This window comes from Cordyceps fumosorosea (assembly GCF_001636725.1).
Source record: "Cordyceps fumosorosea ARSEF 2679 chromosome Unknown scaffold_5, whole genome shotgun sequence".
Classification (NCBI taxonomy): Eukaryota; Fungi; Ascomycota; class Sordariomycetes; order Hypocreales; family Cordycipitaceae; genus Cordyceps; species Cordyceps fumosorosea.
In genome coordinates, this window is record NW_017387305.1 from 317,179 (window position 1) to 331,664 (window position 14,486).

General features: G+C 55.9%; 7 protein-coding genes across 7 annotated transcripts; 4 read left to right on the forward strand and 3 right to left on the reverse strand.

Moving 5' to 3' along the window:
* Positions 1–212: 212 nt before the first annotated feature.
* Positions 213–2,413, reverse strand: ISF_02804 (Glycosyltransferase, ALG10; the record flags this gene model as incomplete). The annotated part of the gene is made up of 4 exons (XM_018846410.1): positions 213–1,339; positions 1,391–1,992; positions 2,052–2,140; positions 2,207–2,413. The coding sequence occupies 4 exons, from the start codon at positions 2,411–2,413 to the stop codon at positions 213–215; spliced, it is 2,025 nt and encodes a 674-aa protein (XP_018706138.1).
* Positions 2,414–2,854: 441 nt separating this feature from the next.
* On the reverse strand, positions 2,855–3,714 carry ISF_02805 (Cytochrome b-c1 complex, subunit 10; the record flags this gene model as incomplete). The annotated part of the gene is made up of 6 exons (XM_018846411.1): positions 2,855–2,863; positions 2,922–2,975; positions 3,032–3,125; positions 3,353–3,406; positions 3,558–3,601; positions 3,703–3,714. The coding sequence occupies 6 exons, from the start codon at positions 3,712–3,714 to the stop codon at positions 2,855–2,857; spliced, it is 267 nt and encodes an 88-aa protein (XP_018706139.1).
* A 359-nt stretch (positions 3,715–4,073) lies between these two features.
* On the forward strand, positions 4,074–5,223 carry ISF_02806 (Mediator complex, subunit Med4; the record flags this gene model as incomplete). Its single annotated transcript, XM_018846412.1, has 2 exons — positions 4,074–4,221; positions 4,310–5,223. The coding sequence occupies 2 exons, from the start codon at positions 4,074–4,076 to the stop codon at positions 5,221–5,223; spliced, it is 1,062 nt and encodes a 353-aa protein (XP_018706140.1).
* A 255-nt stretch (positions 5,224–5,478) lies between these two features.
* ISF_02807 (Nonaspanin (TM9SF)) lies at positions 5,479–7,464 on the reverse strand (the record flags this gene model as incomplete). Its single annotated transcript, XM_018846413.1, has 2 exons — positions 5,479–5,546; positions 5,607–7,464. 2 exons carry the CDS (start codon positions 7,462–7,464, stop codon positions 5,479–5,481), a joined length of 1,926 nt encoding a protein of 641 aa, XP_018706141.1.
* Positions 7,465–8,103: 639 nt separating this feature from the next.
* ISF_02808 (Sas10/Utp3/C1D-like protein) lies at positions 8,104–9,240 on the forward strand (the record flags this gene model as incomplete). Its single annotated transcript, XM_018846414.1, has 1 exon — positions 8,104–9,240. One exon carries the CDS (start codon positions 8,104–8,106, stop codon positions 9,238–9,240), a length of 1,137 nt encoding a protein of 378 aa, XP_018706142.1.
* Positions 9,241–9,884: 644 nt separating this feature from the next.
* Positions 9,885–11,904, forward strand: ISF_02809 (methionyl-tRNA synthetase; the record flags this gene model as incomplete). The annotated part of the gene is made up of 2 exons (XM_018846415.1): positions 9,885–10,070; positions 10,123–11,904. 2 exons carry the CDS (start codon positions 9,885–9,887, stop codon positions 11,902–11,904), a joined length of 1,968 nt encoding a protein of 655 aa, XP_018706143.1.
* Positions 11,905–12,375: 471 nt separating this feature from the next.
* On the forward strand, positions 12,376–13,760 carry ISF_02810 (sulfite reductase beta subunit; the record flags this gene model as incomplete). The annotated part of the gene is made up of 2 exons (XM_018846416.1): positions 12,376–12,958; positions 13,027–13,760. The coding sequence occupies 2 exons, from the start codon at positions 12,376–12,378 to the stop codon at positions 13,758–13,760; spliced, it is 1,317 nt and encodes a 438-aa protein (XP_018706144.1).
* Between the last annotated feature and the right edge of the window lie 726 nt (positions 13,761–14,486).

Consider the following 14,486-nt stretch of genomic DNA (forward strand, 5'->3'; position numbering starts at 1 on the left):
TTTCACGGCGTTTTGGCATGGCGTTTTTTACTTGACGATTTATGAACTCTACCTTTTTTCTCTGTCTGGATATATATATATATACAGATGAGGCGACGCATAGTCATTCACTTGGCCCTCTCAAGCTCAATAGCTCAAGCACACTTTACAAGTTTACACATCTCTCTTGAAAAGTCACTACGATTACATGTTAAAAACAACTGTAGATGCAACTACCACATGAACCGCTGCAGGTTGCCCCCCTCCAGCACGGTCCCGTCCTCGGCCCGCCACACGTACGGCTTGTACAAGAATATGTATCCCGTCGCGAGGTTGATGGCCATGTGCCAGGCGCTCTCCAGGAACAGCCGCAGGTCGTAGGTGCTGCTCCAGTGCGCCACCGCCTCGGCCGCGGCGCTGCCCTCCAAGATCCCGCCGCGTAGGTGGTCCTTGAGCCGCCACGCGGGCACCATGAGCCGCCACATCACCCACGGGAGGATGAAGTAGCGCGGCTCGACCAGTGGTGCTGTGATAAGCGACAGCGCCGTCGCGAGCAGGAAGACGAGGCCCGTGGACGAGGACACGGACGTTTTCGACAGGTACAGGCTGTCCTGCTCGAGGCGCGCCTTGAGCTCGGCCTCGCTGGCCTTGCGGCTCTCCGCCGTGGACGAGGCTTCCGGGAACCGCGGGTACGGGGTGCTGGTCTGCCGCCTGACCTTGGCGGAGGACGGCGTCCAGAACGGGTGGCTGACAAAGGCTGTCGGCTGCTCCTCGCCCGACCAGCCATTGTGACCGCCGAGCGCATCCCAGACGGCCCAGCGGCAGAGCGTGTAGGGGAGCACAAGGGCGAGGCGGAGGGCGGCGCCCCGGCGGATCGTGTAGCGAAATACGTAGAACATGTAATGCCGGTTGTCGGCGAGCGTGAACGGGTGGATGACGGTGTTGAATCGAACGACGGCGAGGGAGAGAACAGTCGTGGCAGCCAAGTACACTGGCCAGAGGACCTTGGATTGGAAGAAGTGGGTTACAGCGCCGAGAAGGCCTCTGCTGGGTTCGACTGGTCGCGCAGGACTGCTGGCAGGCATTTTGAAATAGGAAACGACCATGTTGAGGAAAGACAGGCCGGAAGGGAGGAGAAGAGGGAGCGAGAAGAAGGCGAAGAAGGCCCAGATATACAGCATCTGTGCGAGATGAATCGTGGCAACGTGGTTGGATTTGTCGCCGAGCACGACACTGCCATTCCACTGCACAAAGGCGGCAAAGGAACCGAGCGTGGCGATGTATGGCCAAACCTGTCTGACAACCCGTAGTGGGTTGCAGATGGCTGCAATCCCGATACTTAGAGCAGTAAATATCATGTCTGCACCTGTTAGGCTTAGGATTTTCTAGTTCACCGATAACGTTTACTCACCATCGGGGTATGCTTTGTGGACAGGCAAATCATGGATATCACCCAAGGAATACCTCCAGGCAAAGTACCAGCACTGCTCCCCCAGCGACTTCATCACTGGCTGATCCGCCCGCTCCGGCCGCAGCGTCTTGACCGCGTGTACCGCCTCCAGGCCACCCATAAACACCACTACCCAGAAGACGTTGGTCTGGCGCATGCCCAGCGCCGCTAGGCCGAGAACCACCGTGACGAGGTCGCTGCGCACCGAGCTGCGCGCGGCGCCGACGCGCGACAGGTGGTTCACGAACGCGGCCAGCACCACGCCCGTCGACAGCACGTCGGTGTAGTACAGGCCGCCGAAGAAGAAGAGCAGCGGGAAGAGGCCGACGTTGACGGCCGTGTGCACGCCGTACTGCGAGAAGGCGCGCATGCGCGCCGGCGTGGGACTGCTGACGGCCTCGTGCTGACGGGCCTCGATGGCCTGTCGGCACCAGAGAGCCAGGTAGCTGACGACGAGGACGCCTGCGAAGTTGATGGCGCGAAGGCTAAACGCGTCGCAGACATTGAGATGCGGGATTCGAAGCGCCGCGGCGATTCTGTGAATGGCGACAGAGAAGAAGTATCTGAGCGAGCATGTTAGCAACTAGAATCATAGAGGAGAAGAGCAGAGAGGGGATCGTACAGCCCGGGAGGTGTGGTGATTTTGTCGTCCCAGTCAAAAAATCGCCCGTCGCAGTATTTTTGCGCCTGCGGGATGTGAAAGATTTCGTCCTTGAGGTGGCTAGGTTAGCGATCGTCAAACAGGGTTCACCGAGATTCGTCTGGGTCTCGACATACAAGATATGGCTCCGGAACAGCCATCGAAACCAGCGTAAACCACACCTGAACTGCGCAGGTTAGTAGAATCGGCAGGCGGACGCCCCAGCGCGGCAGATTGCTCCCGCCAACGGCACCCGGGATGCCGTTGAAGAATACGGTAGTCAGGGCGGGTAGCAGGGCGCCTACCACGAGGGCAGCGGTGCTCCGAGCCTGCCCCTCCGCCATGGCGAAAGCATATAGGAGCTGTTGATGTTGGGGAAAAGTCAGAAAATGAGAGGAAGGGCAACGAAATAGGAGCGTAGAGGACGGCCCGAGGTTAGCTTGACGAGGCGAGCTTCGAAGCTCTGTATCAGTATCTGTACAGCTAGGACAGCTAGCTGTTCATTGCGCCTGTTTGGGCACTGACAGTGTCGAGGCGGATCCACACTGTATACGAGCTTCAACCCCCAGGCCAACTTCACCTCCTTCAACCTGTTTAAACTGTCCACAATAACTACTTGCGTAAAAACTTTTAAATACTTATAATACTTGAAAGATTTAACAACCCATTGAATCTTGATTTGCTTGATGCAAAGGTCTATTGTAAATGATATCTATACAAAAGGAAGTAGCTCCATGCGCTGCATAGACGTTGATACAGGTCCATCTGGAGGTGTGATTTTGTGTTTAGAAAGGCTGCATATCGCATTAGCATCGAGAGGGTCAGTAGCTGGAATGCAGCAAATAAACTCACGTTGTCCTGAGGGTGAACCTCCTTGTGGTAGAACTGGGCCATGCCGGGGATCTTCTGCAAAGCTGTTAGCTCGCCATAGTCGTTTCTATGCCACGACGGATATTTCTTACGTTGAGAATGTCGTGCTGAATGCGAGGAATGCCAGAGGCGAAGAGAAGAGCGCCGACAGCAGCGGCACCGCCGAACAGGGACAGACGGAAGGCACTGGGTTCTGATTAGCCTGGGTTCGTTTGCGGCGGTGTGTTGCGACGCTGCGATCTGTGTTTGTTCCCATCGGACGGAGAAAGTCCGAACTTCGAGTTGCAAAGTACTGTCGCGCGTCCATTCCCCGGTCCCATCGCTGATACCACAACGCAAGATCCGGTTGATTCTCAAAGTTGTTCGTCGTGTCGTAGTCGCATTCCACCACAGATATAAAACAGGTCACTTACGTGCGGAACATGGTCTGGCCGGACCAACCGTTGAAGTTCGGCTGGTACTGGTACCTAGAATGAGGTGTCAGCATTTCCATCTCATCACATGCCCTTCGCGGATCCGCCCATAACGTGGTCGTCGAGAGCGCCTCGGGTCACATCAGGAGGCTCCGTGTGCACGCTGGATTCGGTCGGGGACGGAGCGCTGCGATTTGAAACATACTTGGGGCCGTAGGCGCTCTTGAATTCGGCGCGACGGAAAGGAGTCTGCCAAAGGCGAAATGTTAGCGAGCCGATCGGAAGGGCATTTCTGGCAGCGCTACGGCACACGGCGGGTGGCTGCAAGGAAATTGGGCCAATTAACGTACAGCGGAAACCATCTTGACTAGGATCGGGGGGCTGGAGACGTAATTGCTGCTTCAATCGCCAATTGTCGAGGATAACGTTGAAATAGACGAAGCTGCGTGAGTTTGCTGCCGGGAAAGGCCGAATAGTTAGCGGCCTCAGGCTCTGACTGGTTGGATGGCCCGCCAATCAGGTAACGCGATGACGGCCCACTCAGTCTCGCAGCCGACCTCCAATTCAAGCTCAAATCGGCACAGTGCCAATGTTTACCCATCTACAACCAAAGTCCTTCCACAGCTAGAGCTGTCAGCACAATACCAAGCTACATTTTTTCTTTTGGATCATACTGCGCTCGCGCCCAAGTACCTCAAGCACACGGCTACCTCGTTTTTCCATGGACAAGTTCATCGATGGGCGCTTCGAGCGCCTGGAAAAGGCACTGACGAGCCTCATCGACTCCGTCACCAAGTATCATCCATCCATGAACCTCGCCGAGGAAGTCGTGGCTGCGGATGCGGAACTAACAAAGGGCCTCGAGCAGGGTAATGAACCAACACTCACGGGAGCCTGATTGTTCTCGGGCTTTCTGTGCTCCGCCTCGAGAGATTTCACTGACAACTTGGACAACAGTGCAAACCCACCAAAATAATCACCTCCGAATACTCGAGTTGCGGGAAGCCTCAGCCAGCCTCGACACTCAAATACGGGACACCCTAACCAGCCTTGCCAACGCTCGCCGAGATATTGTCAACACGCATACTACGAAGTTTCCCTCCGCCCCCAACTACCCCATCGCGTACGAAGAGCTGCTCAGCTATGCGCGGCGCATTAGCAAGACAACAATGCCGCCTGCGGGCACGATAAACGCGTCTGTTGCCCCATCAGGGCTGCAGAGTCCCACCGTTGGCGAATCTCAATCCCAGGCTGTAACGCCCGCGCCGACAACTCCCGCCGCCGGCGCGACACCAGGCGCCGCTACGACGCCCGCCACCACCACGCCGCTGCCGACGCAAAGTCCCGCCGCCGTCAACGGCGTTGGTGGCGGGGCGCAGCACCCCCACGCGCCGCAGCAAGGAGGCTCCTCCTCCGGCCCCTCGCTGCTGACGAGCCTGCCGGAGCCCATGGCACAGTACCTGAACCCGCTCTCGGGCCAGGTCTTCTTCCCGTGGCCGCTGGAGGACAAGATCCGGTCCGGGTCGCTCGCGGCCAACCAGGTCCTCGTCGAGAAAGGCATAGACCCGCGCGGCTTCGACCCCGTCGCGGAGGAGGAGCGCAAGAGGAGGGAGGAGGCGGAGCGCAAGGAGCGCGAGGAGCGCGAGGCCCGGGAGCAGCAGGAGCGCGACAGGCTCATGCGCGAGGAGAGGGAGCGGGCGCGGCTGGAGCGCGAGCGTCAGCGCGAGAAGGAGCAGGAGGAGTGGCGCAGGGCAAGCGTCGTGGCGGGCACGGCGGACGCGCCGGGGGCGGCGGCGCCCAAGGCACCGGAAAAGAAGCAGTTCCAGTTCACTAACCTGGACGATCTGGACGATGATGACGACGATGACTAGTGGAGGGGGGCTTCTTAGCATCTTTTTAACATTCCTTTAAGCGAGCGATCATGGCCTCATGGATGCCAACAGAACGGGCAACAGGAAAATTGGCTTTTGTATTTTACAAATTACAAATCTTTTTGTGACACCAGTCAATGCCGCTCTGGCCTTCATCATGACATGCTGCCGAAATCCGGGCCTGAATTATCCCACTACACTTCTTTCCCCCTTTTCTGATCGACCTATGCCGCCGTCATCACCCCCCACACATCCTTAATCGATCTTGATGGATTTGTAGATTTTCATGACGAACCACCAACTAGCAAAGTATCCAATGGAACCTGGGAGGTGTTAGTGATCCATCTCGTACGGGGGCAACCGTGAAGAGAAAAGCAACTTACCAGCCAGGATGAAGAAGAGGAACGAGATGAGCGCGCTGTAGCCGACGTATAGGACTGTACCAGCAAACCCGCCAAGCTTCACCTTGGTGATGAGGTAGAGAAGGCAATTGAGGAAGATGTAGCCGCCGCTCATGCCCGCGGCCAGGAACGAGCGCCACTGCCAGTGGTAGTTTTCGGAGCAAAGCAAGAAGTACGTCAGGAGAATCGTCACGGCGGCGCAGACGACTACCATCAGGGAGTAGCAGAGGAAGAGGAAGCCAAACATGTAGTAGACGCGGCTGAACCAGATCGAGTTCATGATGAAGTAGAGCTCGACAAAGATGGCGCCAAATGGCAGCAACCCGACGATAAGCATGCTGGGGATGGGCTTGAGGTAGGTGGTCGAGGGGGGGATCTGGCGCGGGATCTGGTTCGTGCGGACGGGCGCCTCAATCTTGGCGCTGCGGAATCCGAGCCAGGAGCCGGCAACAGAGAGGGGGATGGAGATGATGAACCAGATAGCAAGCAGCACGAGCATGGTGGTGAAGGGCACGGCACCGGACGACTGCTTGGCCCAGAGGAACAGGTCGAGCAGAAAGAAGGTGCCAAAGACGATGGTGGGCACGAGGAGGGGCGTCAGGCCAATGTTGAGCTTCCACTGCTCGCCGCCCATGGCCTTGTAGACGCGCGCGGAGACGTAGCCGCCAACGGAGCCGAGGATCGTGTAGAGCAGGATCATGATGGTACCGAGGGACCCGCGGTTAGAGGGCGACAGGAAGCCGAGCAGCGCAAAGACGATGGTGCTGGCGGTCATGACGAAGATCTGGACGCCGTTACCGAGCAGGACGGAGAGCAGCAGCGGGTGCGACGGGTTGCGGAAGACGTCGCCGTGGACGAGCTTCCACCCGGAGTCCTCCTGCACACCGTCCTCGAGCGCAGACGTGCCGCTAAGGTCCTCGAGGTTGATCTGGTCCAGGCGGTTGTAGCGTGCGATGTCCTTCTTGAGCGTGCGCATGAGGATGGACATGACGGTCATGACCAAGATGACGACGATGATGGCCGTGTCGATAAGCCAGAACCAATGGATCTTGGGGTCAAAGACGTGGAGGTACTTGTCCCAGCGCGTAGCCCAGGCCGTCGGGGACTTTTCCCAAAAGACGCTGTAGCTGTACTTGACCTTTTGCGCGCCAGTTTCGGGCAGGATCAGGTATGGGTGGCCATCCTTGCAGTCAGCCTCGCCGCTGTACTTCTTCGAGCTGGGCTCGACGCGGACGCCGACGACGCGGAGCTGGTTCGCGTTACCGCCGACCTCGTGATACTCGACGAATATGTCGTAGTGGTTGTTGAGGACAATGTTGTCGGCCTCGTCAAAGGCGCCAAGGAAGAAGCCTGGGCTGTAAAAGGAGGTGCCTGTAAGACGGTCCTCGATCTTCTGACCGGCGGGTAGGCCGTCCACGAGCCAATTGAGGCTGTAGCCCTCGTCGATGCGCTCGCGGAGGAACTCGACCGAGTGCTCAGGGTACTCGACCTCACACAGCGCCTTGCACGTCTCCTCCTTCTTCATTGACAGCTGAAAGGGGGAGGTCATTATCCGGTCGCCAAAGAGGATGCTGCCCAGGCTCTCCGACACATATTCAGGGCCTTTTTCGGGCTTGCAGAAGCCGAACCCGGGGTGGTAGTATTCGAATGAGACGACAGAGTGCAGGCGTGCGTCCTGCGGCCCGGCTATCGGCTTGATGCTGTTGACGTGCAGAGGCACCGAGTCGCCGACCTTGTATGACGTCGGGGCGACACCTGGGAGGTAGAAGGCGGATGCGAGTCGCGGCGCAGCGAGCAGGGTCGCTAGCAGCGCCGAGGGCGCGGCTGTTGTGAAATGCATTGTCGCTTGTGTCGTTGCTTCAGATCATGTCAGTGCTGTCCTCGGGACAGGTGGTATGCGGCGCCGCGTGGCCTACGCTTGGAGAGGCGAAGGAGGCGATCCACAAAGGAAACGTGTCCAAGAGAGAGAGTTCGTGGTGCCGTCTGGTATCCTCGCAGAATAATCGAGAATAAGGCTAGCTCGTGGGAAAAAAAAACCCCGAGTCAAAATAGCTCGCGGCGCGACAAGTCGAGGAGGTTCGAATAAGGGAGCTTACTAGGCTAGTTCAGTGACGGGCTGGTTCGAGGCAACTTTGACACGATGGCGTAGCTTATCTGCTTACATAAGGAGTCAGATCAAAGAGAAGTTGAGGTCTCACTGGATAACTGTGCAGCCACGCTGACAAAGAAGTGCTAAATTGATTATTGAGATGAATGCATATATGTTATTAATTTTCTCCAATATTTTCTGCCGCTTCGAACTTGACGGCATATAAAGCTTTCCTCAATATATGCCTAGCAAAGATCCAGGTACTTATCCAGGTACGTATTGGACAGACCCGCCTTCGTCGGCCCCGCTAAAAAGTTCGAGATGGAAGTCTTCTGGCAAAAAATCAAGAGTTGAGTCTAACTTCCTCATCGTCAACACACATTCGACATCATGGCAGCCCCGACGACTCTTCCGGCTCTGCTGGAGCAACTAAAACAGTCGCTACTATTAACACAAGAGGCTGCACCAGCTCTTTCTACAATCGAGCATCCCAAGGATGGCATTTCACTACTCGACGTGAAGAACGAGGTGCTCTTGTCTTATCTAGAAAACCTGGTCTTCCTCATTCTACTCAAGATTCGAAAGTCCAAGATCTCGTCAGAGACACCTGAAAATGGCAAACTAGACGAACAAGTCCGGTCAAAACTTGTCGAGTTACGGTTATACCTCGAAAAGGGTGTGCGCCCACTCGAGGAGAAGCTCAGATTCTCGATTGAACGGTTCCTACGCACCGCGGACGATGCACAACGCGAAGAGCAAGCGAAGCAACAAAAAGGAACCGAGAGAACAGGGTCTGAAAGCGACGAAGACGAATCGGGCTCTGGGTCTGACGTGGACGAGGATGATGAAGATGAAGATGAAGAGGCTGAGCAGCAGCAGGCCAAGAGCACTGCGCGAGGAAAAATGTCCGCCGCTCCCAAGTTCGGTAACTTGGTAGATGATGTAACTGCGCGACCTGCGCAAAGAGACGGCGCCCTGTCCGGCGTCTATCGGCCACCCAAGAGAGATCGCCAGGTCATGGACACTGGCGCGCGCAGAGAAAAGGTCGACCGCCGGCCCAACAAATCACGAACCATGGAGGAATTCGTCAAGTCGGAGCTCTCGGCAGCCCCCATGGCTGAGCCCAGCATTGGAACCACAATTCTGCAAGGCGGCCGCAGGATGAAGACGGCGGCCGACCGGCAAGCGGAGGACGAGCGCCGCGAATACGAAGAGACCAACTACACGCGCTTGCCAAAAGAGAGCAAAAAGGAGAAGGCCAAGAAGGCCCGCCAAGAGGGAGGCAGCCGTCGCATGCAATTTGGTGGTGAGGAGTGGCACGATTTGGGCGAGGGTGTCGATCGCATTGATCGCCTGACCAAGCGCAAGGACGGCGGCAGAGGCGCCAATGTCCGCGCGATGCTGGACAAGAGCCGCAAGCGTGGACGCGACACAACGGATGGGCCTAGAGGGAGCGGGCATGAGATCGGTGAGAGATTTAATAAAAAGGTCAAGATGTTGGAGGCCGGCCGAGGAAAGAGAAAGTAGAAGCCCTGTACATCTTGAGCGATTCAATATACACCATCATCACAACAGATTTGGCGTACCACGGGAAATGTCAGTGATCCTATTAAGTAGATTCAGACACGCCTCGTCAGTGGCAACGAAGACTGGTGTTATTACATAAGGCAAAAGCCTGCGCGCCTTGCTTCACGGTAGGCTGAGATGTCTCGCCCCCATTAGCGCATAGCCCCGCTAGTGTTGATACAAGGGTCCTACATCCGATATTGATGAGTCTGCCCGTTGCCTTGCAAAAGTGCAATTCATACACTGGAAGAAGGGTAAAGGAGATTTTTTTATATGTCATGTATATATGCAGAATGCTTGTCGTTTCTTAATTACAGTACAGTGTGCCGTGTCCTTCAGTGCCATCTCGACAATTATGTAGCTAAGCGAAACTTGCCCAAGCAGCGGGCTGTCACGTCAATTTTGAACAATCACCCCGCCATCGCTCCCAGTTCTTCTGACTCACCCCACCATCCAATGCGACTTTGCTGATAGAGAGCCCTCCTGTGCCCGCGCTTCTGAGATTTTTACGTTTGAGTCTTTTGTCAATAATACTCTCATCTGTAGTATTTTGCATCTTCAGAGCGTTCCTGCATTGGACCCACGCCGAATACGGCACCGCGAATATGGCAAACGCCAGCAAGCCCACCCTTCCTGTCGAAGGCAAGCGCAACGTCTTGATCACCAGCGCTCTTCCGTACTCCAACAACTTGCCTCATCTGGGCAACGTCATCGGCAGTGTTCTCTCAGCGGACTTGTACGCCCGTTATTGCAGAGCCAGGGGATACCAGACCCTCTACGTCTGCGGCACAGTAAGTACTCACGTCTAATGCTCACGAGCACACGCGCTGACATGATTCCAAGGATCAATATGGCACTGCCACCGAAACAAAGGCCCTAGAAGAAGGTACTGACCCTGCTACTCTATGCGCCAAGTACCACGCTCTCCATAAATCCATTTACGACTGGTTCCGCATCGATTTCGACATCTTCGACAAGACGCCGACCCAACACCAGACCGACATCGTACAAGACATCTTTGCGAAGCTTTGGAAGAATGGCTACATCTACGAAGATGAGACAATTCAACCTTTCTGTGCCGTTGAGACTCACAACACCTTCCTTGCCGATCGTTTCGTTGAGGGCGAGTGTTCCATCTGTGGTGACAAAGGCGCCCGTGGTGACCAGTGTGATGCCTGTGGCTCCATTCTTGATCCCCTCAAGCCTGAGGAAAAGACCGATGGAGAAGCGAGCAACGAAGTCAAGGCCACTGGCTGGTTGGTGAACCCCCGCTGCAAGGTCGACGGCACAGCTCCCGAAGCCCGCAAGACGAAGCATCTCTACTTAAAGCTCGATGACATCGCCGAGCAGCTGAAAGACTGGTACAAATCCACCGCAGATAACGGATGGAGTGCCAACGCCAAGGCCATTACCCAATCCTGGATTGATAAGGGTCTCAAGCCTCGTGCCATTTCCCGTGATCTCAAATGGGGCGTCCCAATTCCCGATGTTGAGGGCCTAAACGTCGAGGACTATGCGCGCAAGGTCTTCTACGTCTGGTTCGATGCTTGCATTGGCTACATCTCTATCACCAAGACCTATACCGATGGCGATAACCGTGACGGCACGAACTGGGAGAAGTGGTGGAAGAACCCTGAGAATGTCCAACTCATGCAGTTCCAGGGTAAGGATAACGTTGGCTTCCATAGCATCGTTTTCCCTTCATGCCTACTCGGCACCAAGGAGAACTGGACCAAGGTGAACAGAATCTCTGCTACAGAATACCTGAACTATGAGAACGGCAAGTTCTCCAAGTCCCGTGGTATCGGTGTCTTCGGCAACAACGCCAAGGATACTGGCATTGACCCCGATATCTGGCGATTCTACCTGCTTTCTCGCCGCCCAGAAGTTGCCGATTCCGAATTTAAATGGGAGGAATTTATCGATGTCAACAACAACGAGTTACTCAAGAATGTCGGCAACTTCATCCAGCGTACCTTGAAGTTCTGCGTGGCCAAGATGGAGAGCACTGTTCCTGCTGCTACCGTCAGCAATGACCTTATCGATGCCCACAAGGCGGCAGCTAACCAACTGCTTGCCTCATACATTGGCCACCAGGAGGCTAACAAGATGCGCGGCGGCATTTCCGATCTTCTAAATTTCTCTACCCTCGGAAACAAGTTCCTTCAGGACAACGGCTTGAACAATAAACTCCTAGCCGAGGAGCCCGAGCGCTGCAACACCGTGATCAATGTTGCCATCAACCACGTGCACCTCTTGGCTGGCCTCCTCTATCCTTACATGCCCACCACGGCGGAGTCCATCTTCAAGCAGCTTGGTCAGGAGGCGAAGCCATTTATTCCCGACACCTTCGCCTTTACCGCTGTTCCCGCCGGCCACAAGATTGGTACCCCTGAGGCACTCTTTTCCATCATCCCCGCTGCCAAGCTCGAAGAGTGGCGGGATGCCTACGGCGGTGAAGAGCTAAAGAAGCAGAAGGCTCTTGAAGCCGAGAAGGCCGCGGCGAAGAAGGCGAAGAAGCTGGCTGATAAGGAGAAGAAGAAGGCGAAGAAGGCGGAGGCTGCTGAAGCGAAGCCTGATGGTGCCGTAGATGTTTCGAAGCTATCTTTGGAGGAGAAGAATTAGAAATGCAAAAGAATTAAAGGATGTAGAATATTTGCTAGAGCCGATTTGGGTTTGGAGTCTGGGGTGAGATTTCAGGCATAGCGCAGTGGTACAAAGATATATCCATGACCTGACGGGAAAAAGTGTTCAAAATGATTTATCTTGCTGTTTAGTGATAGAAATTGCAGATTCTTTCCTTAAGATAATAAAGGCCGGTAGCAAATATCGAGGTCGCTCGTCTACGTACTTTGTAATATGTAAAAGGGATAAGATAAGAGCTCGAAATTTCTCCAAACCAGTACCCCACCATGCTTTTTGACGTGACTTTGATCCAACAATTTTCTGTACTTTCTTTCCACAAAGCGCTGCCCTTAAATCAATTATTGAAACCTGTTTCGTCATACAGTTCACACAATTCATACAACACACAAACGCCGATAGTCCTGCATCGAAACCTCGCAAGAGGGCGCAGCCTCACGAGCGCCGCCCATCATGAGCACCACAAACAGCGAAGACACCATTGACGTGGACTTTCCCGACGCGCCCGCCGCGCCCTTTCCCAGAGCCGGCGCCGCCACCGCCCCGGCCGACGACGATGACGACGACGACCCCATCACCGCCTCCTACCCCGTATTCCTGAACCCGGCGCTTCCCCTCGGCCGGCGCCTTCTGGTGCTGCAGCACCCGAACCGGACCGACGAGGGCGGCGCGTCGCGCGCGCCGCCGTCCGAGCTGCGCCTCAAGGCCGAGTCGGGCATGGTCGAGGTGGACATGCCGCTCGACTACAACGAGGCGTACGACCGGGACAAGGGCCTGCGCTGGGGCCGCACGCTGCAGGCCTCGATGGCGGCCAAGAACGGCGGCAGCCACGGTCTCGCGGGCGGCTTCGGGTTCGGCGCCGTGCAGCAGCGCGGTGCCGGCGGTGGCGGTAGGAAGCGCAGCGAGGTGGACGCGGAGGACCTGATTGACTGGAACGAGGCGGTGCGGCAGGACAAGGTGCTCCGCACGCAGACGCTCGGAGGCCAGTACCCAGACGCGGACGAGGTGCAGTACATGGTCGGCGTCTTCCAAGGAAGTACGTGAACCCGTCCCCGTGCGCGCAGCTGGGGGATAATTTTAGACTGCTGACACAAGTTCGAACAGACGACCTGCACTTAACGCCCGTGTCGTCCCTCGTGCACCTGCGCCCGCAGCTGCACCACCTCGACGCCGCGACGCAGCAGGAGCGCCAAGCCGCGGCCAAGGAGTCCGCCGCCGCGGCCGGGGGTGCTTCGGGTGCTTCAGGTGCCGGTGCTGGCGGCGCTGGCGGCCCCGGCGGCCCGGCGGCGCGCGCCATCCACATGAGCATCAAGACGACGGCCGACGGCGAGACGGTGACGACCGAGACCATCGCTGACCGCCTGCGCTCCGTGCAGAGCGAGCCCTGGCGCAAGATGCGCTACACCGACGAGAACGAGGAGGCCGCGTGGGAGGTGTACAACGAGAGCCTGTTCCTGAGCGCCAAGGGTGGCAGCGAGGCGAAAGGGAAGAAGAAGAGCGGCGCAGACGAGGCGGCGGCCGAGGCGGAGAACGCGTCGATCGAGGGCGCGGTCGCCACGTTCGCGTCAAAGTGGGAGAGCGGGCAGCTGCTCGAGGCGGTCAGCGGCATCAAGAAGCCGGAGCAGCCCGTGGCGGCGGTGGTGGCGCAGGCGGCGGCGAGCAAGGCGGCGGCGGAGGACAAGGCCAAGCAAGAGGCCAAGGATAAAAAGGCAGCCGAGGCGCAGGCGGCGGCTGCGGCGGCTGCAGCAGCAGCGGAGGAGGAGACGAGACGACCAAAGAGAGCGCCCAGGGGTGGCGGCGGGCTCGGCACGGCCAGACGAACAAGTAGAGCAAAGTAGGACTTGGTCATGAGATGAGTGTAGTCCTTGTATATATTGTTTTTTTCTCCCTACGGTTCGGGGGAATAGCGACATTTTAAACATTTGCATATAAATACAGGAAAGATTTTTTACCTGGTTGGACGTTTCACTGTGATATCGAAAATGTCATCTTGCTTCAGCTCTTTTGCTCAAGTTCATATTCCAGTGTCACAGGCTATTTGATAGATGAACGAAATGAAAAGCAAAAAGGAAGAAAAAGACGTATAGGATATCGTTCCGGGAGGCATTAAAAATACGCTCAAGCTTTTGTTGCTCTGATACTTTCCCACCAGCTGAAGCAAAGTTGTCCACCTGCATTTTGGTTCCCAATATCTCGTCCCTTTCCCCCCGACCTAGCCCATATCATACATTTTGCAGAAAAAAAAAGAGATGCGAATAATGACCGTGATCAAGGCGTCCCATATCAAAAAACTGCAAGAGGAATACGCAAAAATCAAACCAAAAGACAGAAAAACACAGCCAAATAAATGATGTAGCCAACATGTGAAATCTGTCTTTGCCCTTCACCAACCAAAACATATCGCCAGTATCTGTATGTTCATGTAAAAACACATGTCGTCATGGCGGCCGTATGCTTCGTAATAAGAAACAAGACAATTAGATGTAGATGTAAAAAAGATGACGGTTTCCTTTGTCCGTCTTCCACGGAACACTCTCATTGGAGCCCAAGCATTTCAATAGACA